At 45.4% G+C, this 25,156-nt stretch overlaps 1 protein-coding gene across 1 annotated transcript in view; it reads left to right on the top strand.

Annotated features, from left to right (window-relative positions):
- The window catches only part of DBX2 (developing brain homeobox 2), a 64,905-nt gene that overhangs the window by 31,079 nt on the left and 8,670 nt on the right, over positions 1–25,156 (top strand). Inside the window, exon 2 of the mRNA XM_078655864.1 lies at positions 15,781–15,873. Within this exon, the coding sequence (XP_078511990.1) occupies positions 15,781–15,873 (93 nt within the window). The remainder of the gene's footprint in view (positions 1–15,780; positions 15,874–25,156) is intronic.

The following is a 25,156-nucleotide window of genomic DNA, read 5'->3' as shown; positions in this document are numbered from 1 at the left end:
TCCCACCCCCTCATCTCATTCCTGACTATATGACCGGGGCTCCCAGATTCTTGGTAGGAGGGCGGCTGCAGTTCTTTCTACCAGAATGGCTGCAGTCATGTTCTGACGTGTGGGTCCTGGGCATTGTTCATCAAGGGCATCAAATTAAATTTCCAGAACCTCCTTTGGATTTAAGGATTCTTCCGACTCCTTGCCATCCTGTCAGGACAAAATGAATCGATCCTGTCAGGACAAGCGGTTAGAGTTGTCTTTAGGGGTCGAGTCTCTCTTGAAGACGGGAGTGGTTCAGGCAGTTCCTCCTCTGGAAGTGGGGAGGGGTTTTTACTCCCTGATTTTTGTGGTTCCCAGGGGTTCTGTCTGGTCCTGGAATTGAAGGCTCTGAACAAGTTTGTGGTTCATCTGCCCCTCCGGTGGTACTCCCGGGCCATTTCTTGTGCACCCTTGGTCTCCAGGACACATACTATCATGTCCCGGTGCACCCCAGTTCTCATCAGTACCTGAGGTTTTGCCTTCAGAGATGTCATTTCCTGTTTCAGGTCATGCTTTATGGCCTGAGGTCTGACCTGTGGGTGTTCACTAAGGTGCTGGCACCGCTGGTGGCTTCTTTGCATCTTCAGGGAGTCCTCGTTTACCCATACCTGGATGATTAGTTGATCCATGCTCCCTCTCGGGATCAACTGCTGGTGGATCGGGAAGTGGCATGTTCTGCGTTACAAGATCATGTTTTTTTTCAGAATTTTTGCAAATGTTAACTGGAGTCCTCTCAGGACTTGACTTTCATCGGGGCACACTGATCTGAACAGAGCGTTCCTGCTTGTTTCTTGGGCTTTGAACTTGGGTTCACTTGCTCTGAGGTTCTTGGCGGGGGCTCTTATCCCGTCAGTCTCTGTTACGGCTTCTGGGGCTCATGGCAGCGACAGTGTTTGCGGTGGCATGGGCTCGGTTTCATCTCAGGCCTCTGTGGTTGTATCTGTTGGCCCGTTGGAATCCGTTGTCATACAATCTGGTTCTTTGGGCTCCAGTGTCTCCATCACTCCTCCCTGCCCTGCACTGGTGGACAGTGTCGGACCATCTTTCTAGGGGTCTGACGTTGCAGCCCTCTCCTCTGGCGGTTCTGACAGATGCCAGTGCGTTGGAGTGGGGGCGACTTTGGAGTCCAGGTCTCTTCAAGGTCGTTGGTCTCTTCAGGAGGGGCAGCATTAATCCTATTGGAGGGAGTTGACTGCGGAGTCACGTATTGTGACGGGTTTCCGCTTGCAGTTGTTGGGATGCAATGTGGTGGTTTGTTCAGACAACATGGTGTCGGTGGCCTACCTGAACCATCAAGGTCGATCCAGACTCAAGTCTCTGAATGCCGTTATGAGTCCATTGTTTTAGAGGTAGAGGGGCATTTGTTGTCTCTCTTGGCAGTTCATATTCTGGGTGTGGACAGCGGTGTGGGGGATGCCCTCAGCCGATATTTCCCCGCATCCCAGGAGTTATCTCTGACTTTAGTGGCTTTTCGGCTTGTGTGCAGGTGGTTTGGACTTCCATATCTTGACCTCTTTGCTTCCTGGCACAGTGGTTCAGCAGGAGGGGGTGGATGCTCTGTCCATTACTGTCCATTACTTGGCCATCGCGCCTGCTGTATGATTTTCCACCTCTGGCATTGATCTCCCGATTTTTGACTTGCCTGAGTAAGGAGTCCCAGGAGGAGTTCTGTTTTGGCCTCATCAGTCTTGATTCCCCACTCTGAAGCTGTGGGATGTGCAGGGTCCCTGGTTTCTCCCTTGCTTTCCATCTCCTCTGCGGTCATCTCCGATGTCGGTGTGGAAGATGAGAGACAGGGGTGTCAGAGTAGAGTTTTCCCTGAGCATTAAGCCTTGGCCCTGCAACAGTCTTCTACTTTGAAATCCTACGGGCGATATTGGGGGAATTTCAAGCGTTGATATCAGGCTCTGGATTTGTCCCTTTTTGGAGTGCCCTTTGCCAGTTTCTCTGGAAGGGCTTTGAGAAACGATTGTCTGTTTCTACATTGCGGGCACAGTGGGCAGCGATTAAGGCTTTTCGTTCCCCCTTGGGGGGAATTTGTCAGATATGGAGGATTTGGTCTCTCGCTTGTTGTGGAGTTTCTCTCTATCCCGCCCTGTGGAGCGGGTTCCTTTTTGAGATCTCCCACTGGTGTTGCGGGCTCTTATGGATCCTCCATTTGAGCCTTTGTCTGTGATGGGCATCAAATTTGTGACTTTAAAGGAGGTCTTTCTTGTTGCCAATACTTCGGCTCGGCTCCCTGGGGAGTTTGGTGCTCTGATGGCACGGGAGCCGTTTTTGTCTTTTTTAGACGATTGGATAGTCCTACGGTTGGATTCCGCCTTTGTTCCCAAGTTTGTTCGCAGTTCCATCGTTCCCAGGACTTGGTGTTGCCTGCCTTGTGCACTGATCAGTAGTCTGCCGATCTTCCTTGGCCTGTACTTGATGTCTGCAGGGCTTTGCCTGTCTATCTTGCTCATACACGTTCCTTTAGGAAGTCGGATTCCTTATTTGTCTCGTTTGGGGTGGCCTCTGGTGGGGGGAAGACATCTTCTTCTTCCATTGGTCGTTTACTCAAACTAAACATTATGTTGGCTTACTCTCTTTGAGGTGCCCCTCCTCCGGTGGGCGTTCAGGGGTATTCTATCCAGGGGGTGGCAGCCTTCTGGGCTGAGGTTCAGGGTGTCCCTGTCAGAGATGTGGAGGCAGCTACATGGGCTTCCTCTAATACTTTTGTGAGGCATTATCGGATACAGTATTTGCTGGGGGATTATGCTAATTTTAGTTTGGGGGTACTGTGGGCTGTCTGCTCCTGAATATCTTGTTCTGCTATTTCAATAAATCACTGGGTTTTGCAGTCAGTTTTGTGTCCTGGTTGTTTGTTGTTGATGAATGCCGGTGGTTGCTTGGGTATTCTCACTTTTTCATGATTGGACGAGGACAGGAGGGACCTTGGGGTAATGCCCTATTACTTACCAGTAATCTTCATTACTCTTTGTCCCGTTGCCCTCGTCCCATTTATTACTATCCTCCCTCCGTCCCAGACTTGCCGGCCTTCATCATTGGCTGGGTATTACAGGAGGAATGCTGGGATAGGTACCTATTTGTACTCCGGGGGGGAGAGGGGGAGTAGGGCCAGCCTTATTTTTTTCTTTTTTTTAGTGGGTGAAATAGTACTATCTCACTTTTTCATGAATGGGACGAGGACAACGGGACTAGGAGTTATGAAGATTACCAGTAAGTAATAGGGCATCAAACACTTGCAAGGTTCCCCAGTAAGTCCCTCCTCAAGCAATATACCTGATCTCAAGAAAGTAACTATTGTGTTTTAGCCTGCCTGAGAATAGGAGCGCAACTATGATTCCCATCTCTTTGATCCCCAGCAGCAGACACAAGGGCCCTCAGAGTCATACTGCAAGCTAATCTAGTTTATATGATGCCATTAGTCACCATGCGGGTAGCAGCAGTTCCCAATTTATCTCAGCATCCTCTGCACGACACTCCAGAAATCTGCCCCTTTCATGCAAATCAGTGATGTGTTTGTCTCAGTGGAACACCTCCGATTTGATAGTAGCAAGTGTTGCCTCAGTTGATCCTGCTCCATCAGCAAACTGAGGAGCCCAGTATCCAAGGCTGGGTGTCTGTTTTGTTATTGAGTTTTCCAGGCCTGTCCACATTTCATAGACTGCCAGGAGTATTTAACCCAATCTGCCCTTCGTGTCTGGGTTTTCCAGCACCATATCCTGGATCTCAGAGGAAGAAGTGGTGTTCTTATTCTGTGTGTGCTGTTTAATACGTGACATTGGGTTTCCCCATTACTCCAGCACTCCCAGTAGTGTGTTCCATGACACAAATTCAGTTGTCCAAATGACACATTTAACCATCCCTCTTTGCAGTTCAATTACCACCCAGTCAGAGGCAGTGAAGAGCAGATTATCCTTCAAACAGCCACCTGAAGGCCTAAAGAGGGGCCCTTTTTCCCAGTCAAATCAATACCACATAGCAGTTGAAATTCCAATTCTCTAGTCCATTGAGCAGGATAGGAGCAATTATTTAACCCTTGAAGAACACAATTAATCTAGTCTGGAAACCAACAATGGGATTGTCCTTTTCCCTGCAGACAGTAAAACGCATCCTTAATACACAGGATATGATAAAGTATCCTGAGATGGGTCAGTTCTACATGACCTGTCACTACTAAATCCACTATCACATGCCTTTCAAGCTTAGCTCACAGCGCCGGTGTTATTTCTTACCAGCACCCCACTTGTCTGAAAGAGAGTTTCTGTCTCACACAAAGACAGCAGTAAGTGTAAAGCAACAGTGTCCAGAGCAGGTCCCCAAGTGTCCATGGGTAGGTCCACCACAGGATCACAAGGATCTCTTCAAATCTGCCAAGCTAACTGTTAGGAGGCTTGGCAATCATCTGTTCTTGCACGATGAATGTTGGAGTGACAACCCAGCCATACATTACTCCTGCATATTTGCAGTTATCCTCAGCGGCGGTGCGTCCATTGGGGCGTTGGGGCGTTGCCCCCCCAATGCGCCCCAATGCGCACTGCCCCATCCGGGACCGCCAGTATGCCTAGTAAAATAAAACATTATGCATTATTCAGCAACTAGTTTCTGGCCGGCCGGTCACCGGGCCGGACCAGAAACCATCAGGAAAAGGGGGGGGGGGTGGGGCTGTGCAGGGGCGCTAGTGCGCGTGTCCTCTTTCGGACAGGTCATTTTTCTGCCCGGTGGGAACATGCGCACTAGCCCCCCCCTTTGCATACCGGGGGTTGCCTCATGCCACAGCCCCCAGCCTCCTAATGGGGCGGGGAGTTTGGCTGCTCTAACCAATCCATTCCATGACCTGCTTGATGACGTCTGGGATGACGTGACGTCACTCACCTCCTTGGTCACTCTCACCCCGCACCCGCAGCCACTTCCACACACAGTGCTGTTGCCCGCTTCAAACGTGGTGTGCGTGGCGTGCTCCTCCTGTCCTCCTGATGGTGACTCTTCCTGCTGCCTCCTGAGCTGGACTACTACCGTAACAACATCGACACGACAAGGAGAACTACTGAGGTGAGTCACAATGGTGATGGTGGTGATTACCGCCCTTTTGAATTTTATTTCAAACTCCCACCCGTTACGTATTACCCATGATCCCACAGCTGTACCCCCCTGAGAGTGCCATGGTGGGTTTGGCCATCCGGCATCGCTTCGGTCTGTGTAAGTATTTTTTTGTAAATACAGCGCCTTGTATGGCAGCCGGTTTGATGTTTTCACTAGTGCCACTGCCGCGACTCTTGAAGTCATGCCAGTGCGCAGGGAATTGAGGGGGGGGGAGGAGAGTGAGTGAGTGAGTGAGGGAGAGAGAGTCTGTGAATCTGCTGCATGCATCCGCGTGCAACCTGGCGGCCGTTAGTCCTCACCCGAGTGTGATGTGTAATTCCGCCATTGTAGAGAGCTGCATGTAGGAATGAGAGCTCAGTAGGTCCATGCACCTTCTGCTCAGATTTGAGTCAGCCTTTATTTCGTTAGGAAGGTGTCCTGGTTAGTTTGCAAGCGAGTCGTGGTAGGGTGACCAGATTTCACGGATTTGCCTCGACATTCTCGGTGTTCAGAGGACTGTCCCGGTGTTCTCTGTAATTGTTAAAATACATGGTTTTGGGAACAAAGGCCAGGTCGTCCTGCAAATGAGAGTTGAAAGGTATACTCTCTTTAAGTAATGTATCTGTTTCAGGGGCGCAGGAGGACACCAGCTGCGTGCACGCGGCAGCAGAGGGGAGACAGAGGGGGGCTCAGGGTGAAGGACGTGCCATAGGTAATGTTATGTACGCCGCCGGGAATACACAGCTTTTCAAGGCAATGCAAAAATCGGGACAGAAGTAAGTCTATTTTTATGTCTGGACATTCATAGATGTTGCTTATCAAAATCTGTTCCCCCTAGTCGTGGGCATAAAGTTTTAAGATGGCCCTCACATCAGTAATATCGGGAGGCACGTACATGGATATTGATGACATCTACCAAAGGGTTTATAATTAACTACTTAGTCCCACAGTGTTGATTTTAGTACACTTTCCTGTGCGTAAGTGTGTTTGTGTAGCCCAGGGCATTACACATGCATCATAGCCTCTTTCATATATGCGCACATTTGGTTAAATGTGTTATTGACCACAATGCTAATTGAACGGTACGCCTGCTGGGGGCATTTCTTCGTAGTTGCCCTGGTTGGTCCTTTTTATGGTGATTATTAGATTGTATTTCTGCTAAATTTTGTGGTAACTTGCATTAATCCTATTCACAACTGCAGCGGGCTGGTCACATTGCAGCTTGTTTCTTTCTGCTTGTTACCTCAGTGAGGCAGTCGGGCAGCATTGGCGGTGGCGGGAGCAGCCTATTTTGGTGTGGGCAATATCAGGGCGAGTCTTGCATCTTGGGGGGCGCGTCACCTGGGTTGGTAAGCACATGCAATGGCTGGGTGAAAGCCAAGCAGCGTTGGGCTGGGTTAGTACCTCACTAGGGAACCATGTTCGAGTCACAGCAGGAACGCACAACATCCTGTGATTCTGGGCAATTCACTCAACCCCCACCCGTGCATGACAAATAAATGGGTCAAATATGTATCGAAACTGGTGCTCAAGTGAAGTGCGCAGGTGAGTGAGTCCGAGGGTGGGCCCTGCATGCAGGGCTTTAAGTGGGATGAAAAAACTGGGGTCTCTCAAAAGGGTCGTGGCCTATATCATTAAGGGCGTGGCTTAAAACAGGCATTTAAAAAAAATATGTGCTCAGCATAATTGGCCACCCAACTGGTATTTTGCTGCTTCTGTTATTGCCCCCACATATATAATACAACAACTAACATTACACCGACAACACGCCAGGACAATTGGCTTTGTCTAAGGTTGTTGGTTGAATAAAATAAATATACTACATGCATACATACAACTATGGCTTTGTTGTAGATAATGTTGAAAATGCTTTAGTTATTGCGCGAGAGGTTGTGGCCTAAAGGCTAGAGCTGCCAACTTTGGAGTTGAGGAAGTAGGTTTGAGTCTCAGTGTCGGCCCAACATCCTGTTTTTCTGGGCAAATCACTTAATCGCCTGTGCCTATCAAAAAATAAATGAATATGTCCTTGTTGGTGCTCATGTAAAAAGCAGTTGCAGTTTAATAATACAGAACTGCAAAAAACATAAAAGTTACATAAAAATAGTGAACTGCTGCAGAGTTAAGATTTTGCCACAGAGATCATTCTGTTTCTTGAACTTCATAGGTTACCATCCTTCGAACATAGCTCAGTGAATCATGACTGGCATCAAAGTGCTGCATGTAAACTGAAAGGCATTGTTTCAGAGTTACAAAAAATGTGCCTCAATTTTGCTTTCCTAACTGCTGAATGAGTGCAATTTATTTACAGGTATTTACATCTTTCGTGTGTTTGAGGGTAGGCGAAGTGGCTAAAAAGTATACATTATTCTGCAACTGATTTGGCGCTCCTAAGCCAGTACGATCCAGACTGTGAGTGTGCTATGAATTTGTAACAATGGTGATGAGCACTGTTCAAATGAACTGATATGAACTTACACAACATACAAGTGTGGGGTGAGAGCAGAGGGTGGGTGAGTTGACTTTACTCTACAGAATGAGTGTATACCGGAAGGCCACTGGTGCCATTGCTTTGCTGACTTTAATCCAGAAACTCAATATGGAAAAGTCACTTACAGAGACAGTGGCTTTACTAAAAATTTTCATTACCACTCCAATGACAACAGCAGAGTCGGAACGATGTTTTTCGACCTTAAACCGGATTAAGACATTCTTGAGGAACACAATGATTCAGGAAAGACTGAATGCTTTAGCAATGCTTTCCATAGAGAGCGAGCTGCTCAAAAGAATACCAGAGTTCAACACACAAGTTATTGAAAAGTTTGCTGCTCTTAAGGACAGACGTGTTGATTTTAATTACAAAAAGTAACTATATGGGGAATTCTGCTAGTTTGCGATCTGTTTACTTGTTTTTAAATATAAAAAACCTCTGTGAGGTAGTCAGAAATGCATTGTATCTCAAAGTCTGTTATGAAGCCACATATTGAATAAGCAGGTAGCTACCTATGTTGTATGACATCTCTTTATTACTGTCAAATCTGCACTTTCACAATTTCTTTATTAACCTTCCTTCCTTCTCAAAATTGCTTGCAAATGCACCATTTGTCCACTTGATTTTCACATTTTTCTCGGTGGGGGGGGGGTTGGGTGGGGGTGTTCGGGCACGCGCGCTCGCGAGCTACAGTGCGGAAATCATTTTCCGGCCCACCAGGTTCAAATGTCACCAGCCGCCACTGCTTATCCGTCCGGGCGATTTCCTGGGTCGGTGCCATGGGTTTATATGTGAGCTTCTTCCCCCTGAGATCTTTTCATTCCATCTGCGTGGCCAGATCTTTCAAGTTCATATAGCGGACTGCCACTGTGGGCATCAATCTAATCTAATGCCTCCATCAGCGTGGGGGCAAGGAGATGATATAATACGTAGATTATTCTCCGCTCATATAAAGTTCTCATCAAACGTCGCTATGGTTAAACACTACTGGAGGAGCTTTATAATCGCCCCAATGTGGCAAAAGCATAGAATATGTTAGAACAATGCAGGATCTACAAATGATACCATGTGTGCCTTTGACACATAATTGAGGAGTATTCTGATTTCTATTGGAGTAAAGAAGAAATGCCAAGAAACCAGGGAAATGTTAGACAGGGAGGGCCTCCTTCGTATAGCTCATGATCAGGTAATCTGGAATCCTTCTAACGAAAATATAACAGATATAGAACAAGTGAAAGGGAAAGTGAAAAAGATAAGATTGCCAACAGAAACCATAAATCAGCATACAATGCATTAAAAATCTTTGAAGAAGACAACAAGGTTGGAAATGTCCTTGCTTGTATAATAAAAGATAGTAAGAAGGCAGATATTATTGTGTGAATAAACTATCCAGAACCAGTCATAGTAATGGATGATCTGGCAAATGTTGCATCGATATTTATGAAATTCTATTATTAATAATATTATAGAAGAGAGTTCTATTACGCAGGGGAGGCTCCTCCATGTGGGCGGAGGAGGTTGTCCCCACTATTTTCTCGCAGTGCAAGAGCAAAAACATAAAATGGTATTTATCTTTCTACTTCTCACACAGTGAGAAAGCAGAAGGCAAGGTTTGGTTGGGGGCGGGTGGGTGTGTCTTCTGGAGGGGAGGGGAGTAGGGGCTTGCATACTGTTGTGGGCGCTGACTCTGTGGTCCACCCCAGGGCCGACCAAATCAGTCATACACACTCTTCATTTTCTCTATGTAGGGTGCATGCAGCCTACATAGAGAAAATGGCCTCCACATAGACACCTCTGGGGTCGGCGTCCCAGTAATTGGGATGGGGAGGGGAGTGAGGCTGCCTGTGGCTGCTTCCTGTTTTAGAGAGAACAACGCAGACCGACGACACAGGACGGGACAGCAAAAGTAAGTTAACGTAACTTTAAAAAAAAAAATGAAACCTCCCCCTGTGTGACCCCCTTCCTGCGTGCCCCCCACCCGTGAGTCATACCTGCCACGACTGCTATTCCGATGGGGCAGAGATTCATGCTTTTTATGAATTGTACATTTATAGAAGTGCAATGCCAGAATCAAATTATTAACTGTCACATCCTGAGCAAGTCATCTGATCTCATCTCCTAGGCAATATCTAAAACCTCTCAGAGAGGATCTTAATTGTGAAAAAGTACTTTATGCTATATTAATGCCTTGCATGCAAGCGTAATTTCCATCAAAGGAATATATTCTAAAGCAGAAGTTTGTGTTTTGGAAAATTATAAAATCTAATGACCCTATCACCATGGGAGTAATCTCGGGTGGTGTGAGGATACGTTTGAAAGTTGTGACTATTAGACAGCACATGCGGTGTGAGTTGTGAGTCATATTGTGGCTTACCAAGAAGATAGAGAGGCTTGGACCCACCCATTGGTTATCATTGGTTGGCTTTCCTTGTCACTCTCATTTGCCTGCTTCTTATTCATGACCCAGCTTGTCAATCTTGTGTTTGTCCCTCCAATGGAGCATTACCTCTGTACAATAGACATGAATGGCTGGCATTGCTTCTTCCACTGCTTGCTTTTCAAGCACTACTTTTTCATTTTATGAGAAGTACTCCAGTTGAGTGCTTGTGTTTTGAGTTAGAAAAGCAATACAAATAGGAGAGGAAGACAGAGACTGTAAAAAATTAAAACCATTCATGCAGGTACCGGGGCGGATTTCTCTTAAAAGTGAAACTAGGAATCGTGCCCATTGCTCATTGTAAAGTGTGAAAAAAGAGTATAAAGTGCAAAGTGTTCTGCGCTGCCAAATTGTTGCACGGGCAAACGGTGAGCTAACCTGTAACCTGACTGTTTAGGGAAAGACACTAAAAATTGCAAAGTACATAGGCGAAGTCTAGTCATAAAAAAGCGAGTCTGTGCAATAATAGTAAAAGATAGATAAAATTGCTGTTGAGTTTATGATTTATGATAGTTTTCATATTTGAGTGGATGCTAGCAGGATTGTCATAATAGTGCCCCAGGCCATTCACGTTGAATTTTTCTCTAATAAATCGAAGCCATGGGATCACCAGGGCATTCTCAAGGTTAATGCAATCCTTGATAACTTCCCTTGAGAATGTTAGGTCTTCAGACGTCCAAATTGTAGCCCAGAGAAACAATGGGACAATATTGATTTGGTCCTTTATGTAATACAGCTCTACCTCAGAGTGACAAAAACTGTGGGGGCACTATTTGGGGTCATCAATGATAGCCTTTTTATGAATTTCTTTTCTAAGATTTATAATTGGTTGCCTTTATAGTGTCCCCAAACTCCTGCCCCATAAGATGTGACTGCTAAACATTTTGCTTTATATAAGGTAATCAACTCTGTTACCGGCTTGTGGCCTAATTTATAGGCAAAGCCGGAAAAGCCCCTCCACTGCCCAGTTAGTATGCTGTGCCCTTGCTGTGACAAGTGAGTCCCAATTCAATTAGTTATTAAAAATATTCTATTGTGCCAGTTCCTGCATTTTGTTCTTGATTCCCCACATGCTATGGTTGCACCTTTATGTCAATAATTATTTACAATATGCCATAGCCATACTTTTGCTATAGACTGAATTCATATTCAATGATGATCCATATATTAAAAATTGCTTCCATTATGTCAATTCCAGCAGTTTCAATCACAAGAAAGATGAACTAAGAGCACATAAAGGTCCAGCATACGTGCTCCGAGGTAAATGTTATCAACTAAGGGTATGCAGTTCCTGGGAAGGAGAGTATCAGGGCAGGCACATAGGAACCAGAGGTTAGGAGACGGTTCCTTTTGGATTTATGTTCCAAACACACCCAAATGAGTGTCATGCTTCATCATAGAGCTTGCTCCTCGTCGGGACGGCGCTGCAATGCCCAACGGCACCCTCAAGGGGGCTCTTTGTCGGAGATCTTTTGTCCCAATGTCGTATGCAAGGTGCAAGTATAGGGCCAAAGTTGTAGATGGGTGAAAATAGGTGCCAGTGTATAAAAGGAGTAATTTTAAATAAACTAAGAAAGTCTCTGAAAATTATTTTATTCGTTGGATATGCTTGTCCTGTTAAAAACTTGGTCACCGCCAGTAGAGACAATGATCTCTGGTTTCCAAAAAAGGGTTAAAAGGTCAACCTGTTTCTTGCGTCAATAACGATCAAAGGGGCAATTGATCAGGACCAGTGGAATCTAATCAACATAGCGTTTGGAACCTGGGGTGGAGTATATGGTAATCCAAACACTATATAGGTGTACCTCACAATAGTTACCTGAAGGCTGACCCAATTTGGGTAGTATGCATGCCTCCTCGAGTAAGAGCTGAGACCACGCTAAATTATAGCATGAGAGTCCAGGTGACAATGCTCCTCTGGCGCCTTGGAAGAACATTTTCAAACGGTATTTTTTAAAGCCTGTTTTTACATAAATCTGCCCAAAATCCATAGGCTCAAAAAGGGCACTGAAGCTTCATTGACTTGCTGTACCAGTCAGTGAAGCCTGAGAGTCCCCAGGAACTTACCCCATTTTTTGGGTGCCAGTGTGTTTCAATAATTATCTCTATTGTGCCAGGGTCTGCATTTTGTTGTTGATTCCTCACATGCTATGGTTGTGTCTTTATGTCAAGAATTATTTACAATAGGCCACAGCCAGAATTTTGCTATTGACTGAATTCATATTCAATAATGACCCATATGTAAAAATGACTTCCATTATGTCAATGCCAGCATTTTATCATGGTTGCCAACTCCCCCTTGCCCCCATATGTCATGGTTGTTCTTCAGATGCCAAGAAAAATGCCCTGTATTTTCACATCAAAATGTTGCCATCGATGTCAAATATTCCAAGAATTACCGCAAGTGTGCTAGGACACCTTATTCTAAGAATTAAGACAAGTATGTGAGCTCAGACTTTTGGCGTGGTGAGTTAATACTAAGAATTATGTCCAATGAACCAGATTTTCGAAATGGGTGCTGCTTATGCCAAAAATTATGCCCAGTCTGCCGTCTCAAACCTACCAAGAGCTACCTCCAATGTGCCTCCAACATGCCAGTTGTAGTTGTTTTTCATTGCAGCCCCTTCTGCCAAGAATTACATCCAGTAGGCCAGCACCAGCAGTTTACCACAGGTATCCCATATACTAAAAATTCTCTCTAGTGTACCAGCGCCATTGGTTTGTCATATGTCTGGAATTACCTCAAGTATGTCAGCACAAACATTTTGCCATGGGTGCCAATTTGCCAAAAACTATGGCTAGCATGCCGGTGCCAGCATTTTAACACAGATGCCTCATATGACAAGAATTTCACTTAGTGTGCTAATGCCAGCCTATTGTCATGAGTAACTTCATGTCACAAATTACCTCCACTATGAAGCATTTTGCTATTGGTGCCTGGGTAAGCCAATAATTACCTCTTGCAGGAGAATTTCAGGCATAACACACTCACATACACACTCTCCTCACTCATCTCGGTTAAATGTATTTACCAGTGGCATAACGAAGTTTGAGGGGGCCCCCTTGCAAGGTACATGGAGGGCCCGCGTTCCAGATTTAATCAGGAGCTCTCGGACCACAGAACTGTGCTGAGGGGGCCCCTTGCAGCTCGGGGCCCCCCCGCACCGTGGCGGGTTTGGAGGCCTGTATTGCGCCACTGGTATTCACTCGTGTTCATTCTCACTCACTCACATTGCCTCACTTTCACACCTCCACTCCACACTCTCTCACATTGCCTGACATGTTCTTTTGCTCTCACACAGTCTCACACTCTCATTCATTCTCACTCGCTGACTCACAGTCAACCTCACTCTCGCGTATTCTCACTCAGTTGTTTGTTCTTCATTCTCATTGACTCAACTTTGACTGATGCACACACACACATTCACATGCACGGGCACACGCATGCTCACTTTTGCTCACTTATATTCACTCACCCACCCTCATTGCCATTCATACCTATTCACACTCTTTCTCTCTCTCCACAATCATTCATTCTCACTGATTTAGAGCCTGATTTAGATCTTGGCAAACAGGTTACTCTCTCACAATGGTGACGGATCTCCCGGCTGCCAAAATATGAATTCCAGTATATCCTATGGGTTTTATATATCGGCTGACGGGATATCCATCACCGATATGATGAAGTAACCCGTCCCCAAGATCGAAATCAGGCCCTATGTCACTTTTACTCACTTGCTCTCACTCTTACTCTAATTCAGTCTAGCATTCTAACTGTCACACCTATTCTCACACCAAACACACACACATGAACGCACGCACGCGCGCGCACACACACGCGTGCGCACGCACACACATACCCGTAAGCACGCGCGCACACACGCACGCACGCGCACACACACACACACACATGCTCTTGCACACAAACCCATATGGATGCACACATTTGAGAGAGTTTACTTGCCTTCAGCTGCTTGCACCAGTCCACTTCAGCTGTCAGTGTTAGAGTCTCAAGGCAGGAAAATAGATCCTGCCTCAGGCACCGATGCAGGAAATTGGAAGCTGGAGTCTGCACTTTGTTGGATAAGCTCCAGCTTTCAGTTTCTTTCTTTTTCACCTCCCCCAACGAGTCATATGGTGGAGCCAGTGAGGTTCCCGACATCACCCCCACCCGTGACGAGGCGAGAGAGGGTAAGGTGAAATTCTGATTGACTATTAGCCCTGGGCACCGCAAGGTGTAAGCCTAAAGTGCCCCGGGCTACTTGTCCTAGGGACACTGCAGAGTTCACCAACAGGGAGGCCCTGAGGCCTGACTTTACCAACCCTGGACAGTCTACGTGATGGTTGGTGCAGAAGTCTCTCTGGGCCTGCACAGCCATCAGACAGCACTGAGGGTAGACATCCTTTTTCATTATACTGGTAGTGAAACAAGTATAAAACGAATTATTCACTACTACTGCTTCTCCACTGCTCTAAAACTCTAAACAAATAAAAAAGGACCAAAATGAGGTGGGCAGAGCCCTGATGCCAAATGGGTGAGCTATAACTGGTACATTCACAGACTTTCGAAGCCACTGGAGGCAAATTCACAGGGCAGCCCAGAAACGTTGACATGTTAATGCAGGTTGCCTTGCCACATGAGGACTAGTGGCTTTGGAAAAATAGTGCGGCAACAACGTGAAAGAATGTTGGAACGTGTTTTATGTTGATGCCATCTTGACCTGAGAAAGTTAGATTTCAGTCTGTTGTCCATGTATTTCAGTACAGAGGGAATGCTTATGTTCAGTAAAACATATTAAGGAAAGATTGTCACCTGCATGTTATGCTACACTATCCTTTGTCAATCTGAAGCATGTGTCTATTTTGGGACACCACACTTTGCAATGAATTAGGATGAGGAAGAGGGTCATGGAGGTAGGGCCTAGATCACTACCCCTAATACTTATCTCTGTGAATTTTACTCTTGCTCATCACAATCCTCTCGGGTGTGCATGCTTAAGCCCTCTTGTGAGCTTTTGCCAGCTGTAGTTTCACTGTGGGGTTTCATCCTTTTTTTGACACCACAATAGCAGACGAGGAAGGGCAGCTACAGAATTTTAGCGACAGGAGGTTGTTGCTGCCTCGGTGGTGGACTGTACCTCAATTTGTAAAGGCTTTGATGAAGAAGAGTAGGAGAAAGAGCCATGAATGAGTAGGGCTAAGAGCGATGGTGAATATGGATAAGTAAACTAAATAATACTTATTTGAATGACTAGTTAGTGTACGATCATTTTAAGTAGCACTATCATTCTCCAAAAGGCTCAGTACTCAATGTATTGACCCTTAACCTGTGACCCTCAGAAAACACAAACCTCTGCAACTGGTGCATTAACCCACTGAGCTATCTTACCATCCCTTGGCAGTCAGGCAATGAACTGACTCAGAAGTATGACACCCACTCTATTCAGGTTAGCCAGATTCATGCCTCTGTCTTGCATCAGACAATACCCTTTAGCCATAAACTGATATGGGATATTAGATGCGAGAATATCACGTCAATTAAGGATGACACAAATATATAGAATTTTCCCTGCTTCTGTGTGCACAATTGATAAAAAAAAAAGTTAAGATGAGATGTTAAGTCGAGAAATTAAATGTAGGGAAGAACCCGTTATTGTGACTTTCTGTGCGACTATTTGTGAATATATTGTGGTGACTTAACACTGTAATAATGGACACTGCGTGTTTTCTGCTCTATTTCCAGCGGTCTCCAAGCCCTGCTTCCCGGGCGCCTCTCCCTGCTCCCTCTGCTGCGGTAGGTCCTGGCAGCAGCCGGCCTCCCCCACTGCTTTTCCAAGTAAGTTTTTATGCTTCATCAGTGATGCTTGAGAAGGTCTCTAAGCCCTAGCTGCAGGCTTTAATGTGCTACGGGAAGCTAATTGGGGGTGCAATGGCAGAGAGCTAATTCCTCAATAAAAATCACAGCGGCTCCTATTCAGGAGGCCTCCAAAGATTTATCAAACTTAAGTACCCTGAACAATCGGGCAGGATTCCTGCAGCTTGAGGCTGGCCCCATCCCGGGCCAGGAGGAGGCTGCCAGAGAGCCTTTCACTTCACAAGAGCAGTGTGTGTCGGTGTTACCCTTCACGTAAAAGGAAAAAAAAGGAAGTTTAGTTTAAGGACAGCAGATAATATTAGAATTGTTAAACATTCTAAAAGCCATATTTGCCAGCAGGCTTTAGGATATTTGACAAAGCGCATCCATACCTCACTCCCTCCGTTTATGGGATGCAACCCTACACATGTGTGCACAGCAAATCTGGGTGACTCTAACATTGAGCAGAAAGCCCCACAAATTCCACACAACCTTGAGCGACACGCTACAGCTGGACTGTGTCGCGTCCTTCATCGTTGGACACCACACTACCACATCATCGGTGCCGCACTCTGCTGCTGCGCGTTACATCATTGTGCCACACCTTCAATTGTGCCCCAGCAGCACTCGCCATCCCTGTGTCCACGCTATACCACACTGCCACTGGCACTGGGTTGCTCACCGTGCCACCCCATCATTGCACTCTCAGCAGTGGGCCTCAAGCATCTTCACTCTGCCACTCTTGGAATCTCTCATGCTCACACTATCATTGGAACCCATACTGTCCCACACTGCAACTGGGCTCCACATTAAGCGACACTGTCGCAGTTGCTGTCCAGGTGAACACTGGTTCCCGCAATTTTTCTCACCATCACTACTGGATCCTGCTGCACACAGCATTCCTCTCTGCCCTATTGTCACAATTCATCATTGACGCTCCCCATTGGCACTTCTGGACTTCACTGCGCAGTATTTAACGCAGGTGTGCACTACCACGGTTTTACTGTCCATTTCTCATACCCTGAATAAACACACTCTGTGTTGATCAAAGCAACCAAGAGGCCTCACTCACACATCCTGCCGATGAAAATTACTACGAGAACGTAAAAGTGACCTTAGAAAACTACTGTGCAAAAAACACCCCGATTAACAACAAAACACCCCAAAGTGTCCAGTAGTAAAACTGATGTTGTCTGAAACCCTGGAACCAATCCCCAGGTGACCAGTGCCCATGGTAAAATCACAAATTCTCAGTGCACACCCTTACTCAACACAGAAGCGTCTACTGTTAGATCAGCTCTGTTTCTGGTGTAGATTCCTACAACCCGAACGGCTTATTGCTGACTACCCAGTACCTGCATATATCACCAACTATTAATAGATAATTGCAACTTGATGCATCGTGACACCAGCAACATGGCATCTGCAGCACAATATGAAAACAAATAAATCAATAAATGTATAAAACTGTCAAATACTAATATCATGTACTACACAATATATATTGTAACACATCCACAATATAATTTCGTAGGCAACAACAAAAATTCATAAAAAATATATAAAAGTATTTGGTGGAGAAAGGTGATAGACTTTCATTTTATAATGTCCAACATTAGTTCTAGATCCTTTGCAAAGGGGTAGTAACATAACTCAGTCCAGAATGTGGGAGATTCACCATGTTTTTTTTACCATATGTTATCAAGCAGTTACACGTTTGAATGTTTTTCTGATCGTTTAAATGACAATTTATGAGTTACTCTTGTAAATGTATTAGATAAGTACAATTTGGGGATACGATGAAAATGTAAGAGTGCATTATGAAAGGCCAGAGCACCAATCAACAGTATTATGGACCAGTGTTCTGGTCTTTCACAGTGCACCCTCTGTGAGAAACATGAATGGCTGGACTGCTGCGGCTTGCTTGTGGGGGGACTGAGGGAATTTAGGGAAAGCCGTGGGCGAGCCCAAAGGAGTCTTGTCTAGGCAGGCATTAAACGTTAGCCATTTAATGAGCTGCAGGATTTCTGGGTATCTCTTCAGGGGGCTGACACTTTCCCACAGAGCGTTTTACAAGGACCGGGCCAGCCCACAATGGAGGACAGCGCTGTGACCAATGGGCACATTCACTTTACTCATCCACACGCGACCCCGCCACAATCATTCACTGTGCGCATGAACTCTAGGAACCATGGCAGGCTGAAAAAGCCTGGACAAGGGTCAGCTGCCCCTTTGTGTCGCCATAATGCCGGGATCTGTGCGCTAGTCCTTTCTCTGTGCCACATTCCAAGCCAAACTCTGCGCACCATTTAGAGCAGGATGGCTGTGGAATAAAGCAATGAAAGAAAGTGACTTTTATAGACTCTTTTTAGCTCATCTTCCCATATAGCGCTCTCTACCTGAAAAGGGACTTAGTGTATGAACCGAATGCACACAGGGACCCGCTGAATGCGCGGAGCCCATTATCCAGCCTGGCCATTGTGCTCTAACCAGGAGTGATACACTCCTATCCCGGGAGTGACCTATTAATTGTCCATTTCAATGGGAAGCATTGAGTCCCAGTTATTAAATGGAAACCGTGACTAAACCCTTTACTCGCTCCTTCGAGGTGGTCTTACAGCAAGATGCATGATGGCCGTTGCACAAATTAAGAGGACATTTATCACCAAAAATCGGAAAAAGGACAGATTTAATTTGTTTTGCAGAAATGCATTTTAAGAAGCATGCCCACCGCAGCATTAATGCGCCCAGGCCCTTTACACTGCAGTATTCGGTTCAGTCAAAAGGAGGGCTGCTGCTGTTTAAGAATGTCTCTTGCGAAGCACTTTCTTGGCCTTTCAATACCACTACCAGTGTAGCATTGCTTCTATAGTCAGTGCTAGTGGACAGAATGAGTGAGTTATACTATCACTCCTTCTTGAAGCTTCATTGACTAGTTGCAAATTGTTTCTTCTTGATTCAGTTATGGCCCATGGGTTTGTCCCACAGAAAAAGCATGAGAAGTTCTACTGATTAAAAAATCAGAACAAAAAGCAGCAGATATCCTAGACATGTGCTGCATACATTGTATAGCACTATACTATCATATATAGGGTCGCACAGCACTTTCGCACTCTGTGCTCCCTTTACATTTTTGGAGCATTGATTGACTGGAATTTAGCAGTTTGTTATGGGTCTGAGTTAGAGTTTGATTGTAGTGTAAAATAATCAAATTTCCTTATGAAAATGACTGCCTGGATATACTGTCAGACTGATCTCCCTAAAAAACCAGACTGAATCGTTGTTTAAAGGTGGCAGAGCAATTGGTGTATCGATGAGACGTGATTTTGATATGAATGATTGCGTGTCACTCACCACACAATGATGCTGAAGGGCCCACACCAGTTTGCTGATATTTTTTTTATGTAGCTTGCATTTGGGAGATGAACACTATGGGCCTGATTACAAGCTGCAAGGAACTGGGGTACGAGTTAAATCACGTGCGATTTTACCATTACCATTTGGTAAATCTACAACAATACCGCGCAATTATGAGTAAAACTGCATAGAAATGAGAATTACCGCATGGGGCCAATTTTCCAGTCATAAACAGAGTTCCTGTTTCCGTGGGGTTTTAAGTAAACATTTACTACCTTCTCTGAGCAATTTTTAAATGTTAGCAGAGACCTGTGGGTGCAGGGGTGTGTAGGAGATGAGAGGAGTAAAGAAGGGAAGCCAAAGCATTATGAGAGTTTTTCTGGTCGGACTTACCGGTTGTACAATTCGGTGATGTTTCTCCCATACGTGGAAAAAACTATTATAGAAAAAAAAACTACCCACTCTGTACTAGGCAGAGCGAAATTTCATGTGGTAATTTTTCTCTGTCTGGCTCAGAATCGAGGCCTATCAGTTTAATTATTTCAAGAGGGTAACAACCTAACAGTGTTTTTTATAACATATTTTATTGGTTTTCTACACCATAAATAAAGCACTGTCCACAGTTCCCTTCTTTCCTCCTTCCTTCCCGACACAGCCTTAGGAACAGAGCGAAATAATAAAAAGTCACCGTAGGTCGCCACATAGACCCCTATTTCCATCGAATTGCATGTCTTCCAAGGCGCTCGCTGCCCTTTCTGATTCGTATTTGGAGTTCCGGTGTCGCTGGCCTACACTCTGTCTGTCCGTCCCCTATAGTTAGCCCAGTTTAACCATAATTTTCCATGCTTTTTGGGGCAGCCCTATGGATCGACTTCTACTAACAGAGGTTTTTTTAAAACTTGCCTTGTGCTATCAATCACGAGAGGGGAACATGTCTCTTATATCTGCTGCTATTTTTTGCCCAGCTCTTCAGCAGTCCACTCTGGGGTCTGAGCCCTAACAGAAAGAGAAGCTCTGGCCGAATATGCACAAGCACCTTTTAGACATTTCATGTGTCCGGATTACCCCAATTGATTACTTAATTGGCGCGGATACAGCACAGCGCCAATAAAAACAATAAGACATTTTCTGGCCCTATATGATGTCTGTGTGGTCCTGTGTGATGTATTCGAAACCCTTCCCATATAATGTGCATACGTTCCATAGTGGCATTGTCATTTGTAGCTATCATAACGATAGTTGCCGACATCACAAAATAAACTGATAGACGGAGTGTTTAAACTTTCTAAACACTCACCCCAGTCACAGATCTGGGTTTAATCCGTTGTCACTTTGCTCGAAACGTCACACCAATTTGGACCCAGCTTTAGGCAAACCAGTCTTGACCCTGATCCCCATGGGAATAGCGCAACCCGTACTGCCAGGTCAGGTCCTCCATGGACCGTAAGCAAGCATCCTGGGACCAATTTCGGGGTAACACCTCATCAGCCACGCTAGCTTGAATCCAGTGGTGCAGCGAGCAAGGGACCCATGTCAGGGCATACCCTTAGCCACTTAGGGTGTGCATAGCAACATCACAAAATACTTGCCGATGCCCATATTCCTGGCTAAGGCATGGTCCTCTCAGCTCATAGTACGGCAGGGGTGTAATGCAGGCCACTGTAGCCCCTACGGTGCAGGGGAGGCGGGGTTGGGGCTATACATCAGAAGCTACCAACCCTTCAAGGGGCTCCCATTCAGTTCAAGGCCTTGAATATTTGTGAGCTAAGACAGACTCAGGGGCCCCTCATCACATTCTGCAGGTGTCCCCATCATGTTGCATTACACCACTGTAGTACGGAAGAATGGCCCAAATGTACATGTATAAGTAGGGGTTGATATAGGCTTGTCTCTGTTGAACTATTGTTATCCTATGGCTTCATGGATGATTGTAACCATCCATCAACCATAATCAATGCAACCTTGAAGGAGTATTCGAGGTTGATAGTTTGACAAGACAATGCTAGACAACTGTAGTGGGTGCCACAAGCATGGGAAAGCCTCAAGTGAGGCCACATTGAACCCTCTAAGTACTCAATATTTATCACTTTGTTTCATAGCTCCAGTGGTGCCACGTGTCAGAACAGGACAGTCGGAATGACATGTATTCCCATCATCAAAAGAGTGTGGTCTAAAGCTTCCTTACCAATAGTACCTGGCGTGGCGAGCTATATCACTGCTTGATACCATAGACTGTGTGCATGGATATTTCTCTTCTATACGGATGTGAATGTATTCATTGTGACATCACAATATTGTGATAAACTCAGCTGGTTCTAGCCTCTCACATATAGGTAACATGACTGTAAACCTCTTCCAGTAGGAGTCTCATATGTGTGACCAAAATTCTCTCACCATATCCAGCCAACAGGTAGCGCAGTAATCTGAATCCTTTTATGGACTACACAGACACCTGTTATTGATAGTGCCCAGAAGTGGAAGGTGTGGAATGCTATATGCAGGCAAATTATCTATTTGTACTCTTGTCTCTTTATAGATTTTAAGAGTGGGATGGAGTTATCGTCCTTAACAGCATCCAATGGGAGGTGACACTTGGGGCCATATTTATGAGCCCTGTTGTGTCGGTCTTGCACCACACAACGCGGTGTAAAAGTGACAACTCAAAAATGAAATTTATGAAGCTATTCAAGGCCACTTTGTCTGGCTCTTAGTGGTTTCATTAATGTAGAGTAACGCAACGCAGTGCAAATCGCTGCTTTGCTTTGCTCTTCCCTGCGAAGCCATTGCATGGGTTTTCCCACGCAACTCCCATGGTTTTTGGCACATTCGCAGGTTTACCAAAAGTGGTAAACCTGGGGATGCGCCAAAAACATATGCCTTCTCAAGGGGGGAGTAACAAGGACAAAAATCTTAATTTTCACCTCGTTACCTCTTCTTTCTATGTGTGCTGCAAAACAGTATTGTGCCTCTCAGGAATGTTTTTGTGCAAAAACAATGTTACATGCAATGCAGGCACCCTTGCACCATTGTCAAGAGTGCCTGCAATGATGCTAGTCAGCCCATTGTGCGGTAGTGCTAGGGAAAGGCCTATAACATTGCACACAGGACGTACCTCAAGAATTGTAACATGGCCAGACGAACATATTTAGTCACCGGAATAGATGAGGCAAAATGCTCTTCCAAAGAGCTCTTAGGAGTCTTAAAGAGTTTACTACTCCCAGAGCCAACAATTTCTCCTGTCCTCCCACGCAGGAATTATGCAATGAGTTAGCCACGCACTTTAAAAGAAAAATTGATAAAATCTATGACTCCTTTGATCAGGAAGTGGAGATTAGGGAAGAAACTTCAATCCCGGACAATCTTCTCTCATCTAAATTAGAGACCTTTGCAACTATTACCACGGAGCAAGTCCTACCACTGCTGGAACATATTGAGTCAGGTTCCCCGACAGATGTGGCTCCCCCACATCATTTCCGATCTGGCGGTGGAGTTGGTAAATCCAGTCAGGGAAATCTGCAACCTGTCATTAGAGACCTCCTCCTTTCCATCAAAATGAAAGAAGGCATATATCAAACCACTGCCCAAGAAACCATCAGCAGATTGCGCTGATTTACAAAACTATAGACCCATCTCTCTTCTCCCTGGTTGCTCAAAAATAATGGAGACCTTGGTCAAATGACAACTTTCAGTACTACTTGGAACATCATAATCTTTTTGACCCCTCGCAGTCAGTCTTTCATGCTGGATAGAGCATCAAGTCTGTCTTAACAGAGGTAACAGACTCGATTAGGTCACTGTTAGACAAGGGAACGCCTACAATGCTAGTCCTTTTAGATCTGTCGGCAGCCTTTGACACCATCTCTCACAGAATCCTTTTGGATAAACTATGAGAGATATGTGTCAGAGGGATGGCACTAGTGTGGCTGCAGAGTTTTCTATCGGATAGATCTCAATGTGTACAATTGGACACCTTTGTATCCCAGACCCCAGCTGTTGACAAGGGGGTACCACGAGGCTCCATCCTAAGCCCCATCTTGTTCAATAGGTATATGTCATCTCTGGCCACCATCATTAGATCTTGCGGGTTCCAAACCATCTCCAATACGGATGACACTCAGGTGATAGTCCCCATAGAGAAGGACCCCGGGGTGACCAGAGAAATATTCAAGATCTGCAGGCTAAAAATAGCCACACGGATGAGAAAGAACTTCCTACAGCTTAACTCCAACAAAACTGAGATCCTGTTGTTTGGGAAAGCTGGGGATTTATGGACTGTGGAGTGGTGGCCAGTGGAACTAGGAGAAGTTCCTACCCCTAAAAAATGGGCGAAAAACCTGGGCATTGCAATGGACAACAACCTTTCTATGGAGGAGCACGTTAAGATCCTATCAGGCAAGTGCTTTGAACTGATACGCATGCTAAAAAAGATCTTCCCTTGGATTCCTCTTTCCACCAGAAGGGTCCTGATACAGGCGCTTCTAGTCAGTAGACTAGATTACGGAAATGCTCTACTGGTAAGGATTAGGGAGGACTTGCTTTCAAGGCTACAAGTCGTTCAAAATACTGCGGCACATTTAGCATTGAATAAGCCAGCACAAACTCCATCTCTACCTTTGTTGAGAGAGTTACATTGGCTCCCCATAAGGAAAATAGAAATTTTCAAACTCCTCTGCTTAGTGTTTAAAGTTCTTTACGGGCTAGGGCCAAGATACCTAACTAAGAAATTAGAATGGTATACTCCGGCCCGTCAGTTAAGATCTAGTGGCCAAAAGCTCCTCCGAACTCGGAGAATCAAGAAAGTGAAAATGGGAGGCCGTGCCTTTTCCTACTTATCCCCAAAGTACTGGAATTTTCTGCCAGAGGCCCTTTGGGCATGTCCCACTTTGGTTCTCTTAAAAAAACTTCCTAAGTCCTGGCCTGCTTCTGGGCGCCGAGAGATCCCCTTGGGGATGATTAGTGCACCATACAAATAATAATAATAATAATATTAATAGTAACAATAATAATGCACTGTATTGCAATAAATACATCACATTCCTGCCCGTTTCCTACACTACTCATAACGAGAAAGTTAGGAAAGGCCTGGGAGATGGCTGTGGCCAGGGTTCTTCTGGACTCCCTTTTGCAGTTCTGCTGGTTATACTCTCACTACAACCATTCAGACCAATAGGTAATGACATCTCAGTGCGTAGATGAAGGTGGGTTTAACACACTTGAGGATCTATTCGATTTGGGATCCTTTATTACATCTGCACAGGCACAGGATGTCTTTGGGATCAGCACCTGGCAGTTTCTGCAATGTTTCAAGTGCAAAACACTGCCAAGGTCTGGAATCTGAACGGGGTTCTCTGTGCCACTTGATCCTTTGTAGATGTTGCAGGCATTGCTCTGTCCTGAGAGGGGGGCAAAGATTTGCATCCAAATTGTACAGGGTGTTAAAATCAGAAAAATGTCAAACACCCCTCAAGGTTTGGCACAAAATGCAGGAGGGTATAGAAGACTCCATCATGGGCAAAAATTGGACTATGACATGAAGGATAGTAAAGCTCATACCACAATGCACGATTTAAGCTAAGTCAGTTTAATTATCGACCCTACATTTACATGACACTGCAAAACCTAAGCAAAACTTACACTGGGAGATTCTTGGCCTGTCTGAGATGCAGGAATGAGAGTGGCAGAACCGCCCTACTTAGCAGGAGCATTAATGAAGATTAGAAAAGGTGAGAGTTATTGTCACTGTGCACGTGTTATCTTCCCCTCTGAGAGTGGGCATGAACACTCACTTCATCCTGCACTTTGTGCGGCTACTCCATGCCCCTCTGCTTAAGTCCACCTATTCGTCATAGAGCCGGCAAATCTAAAAACGTATTGCCCACCACCACCATAGGAAAAATAGAGATGTACA

Source organism: Lissotriton helveticus, chromosome 1_1 (assembly GCF_964261635.1).
Source record: "Lissotriton helveticus chromosome 1_1, aLisHel1.1, whole genome shotgun sequence".
Taxonomy (NCBI): Eukaryota; Metazoa; Chordata; class Amphibia; order Caudata; family Salamandridae; genus Lissotriton; species Lissotriton helveticus.
The sequence above is the reverse complement of the archived record's forward strand: the minus strand, read 5'-3'. Positions and strand labels throughout refer to the sequence as shown.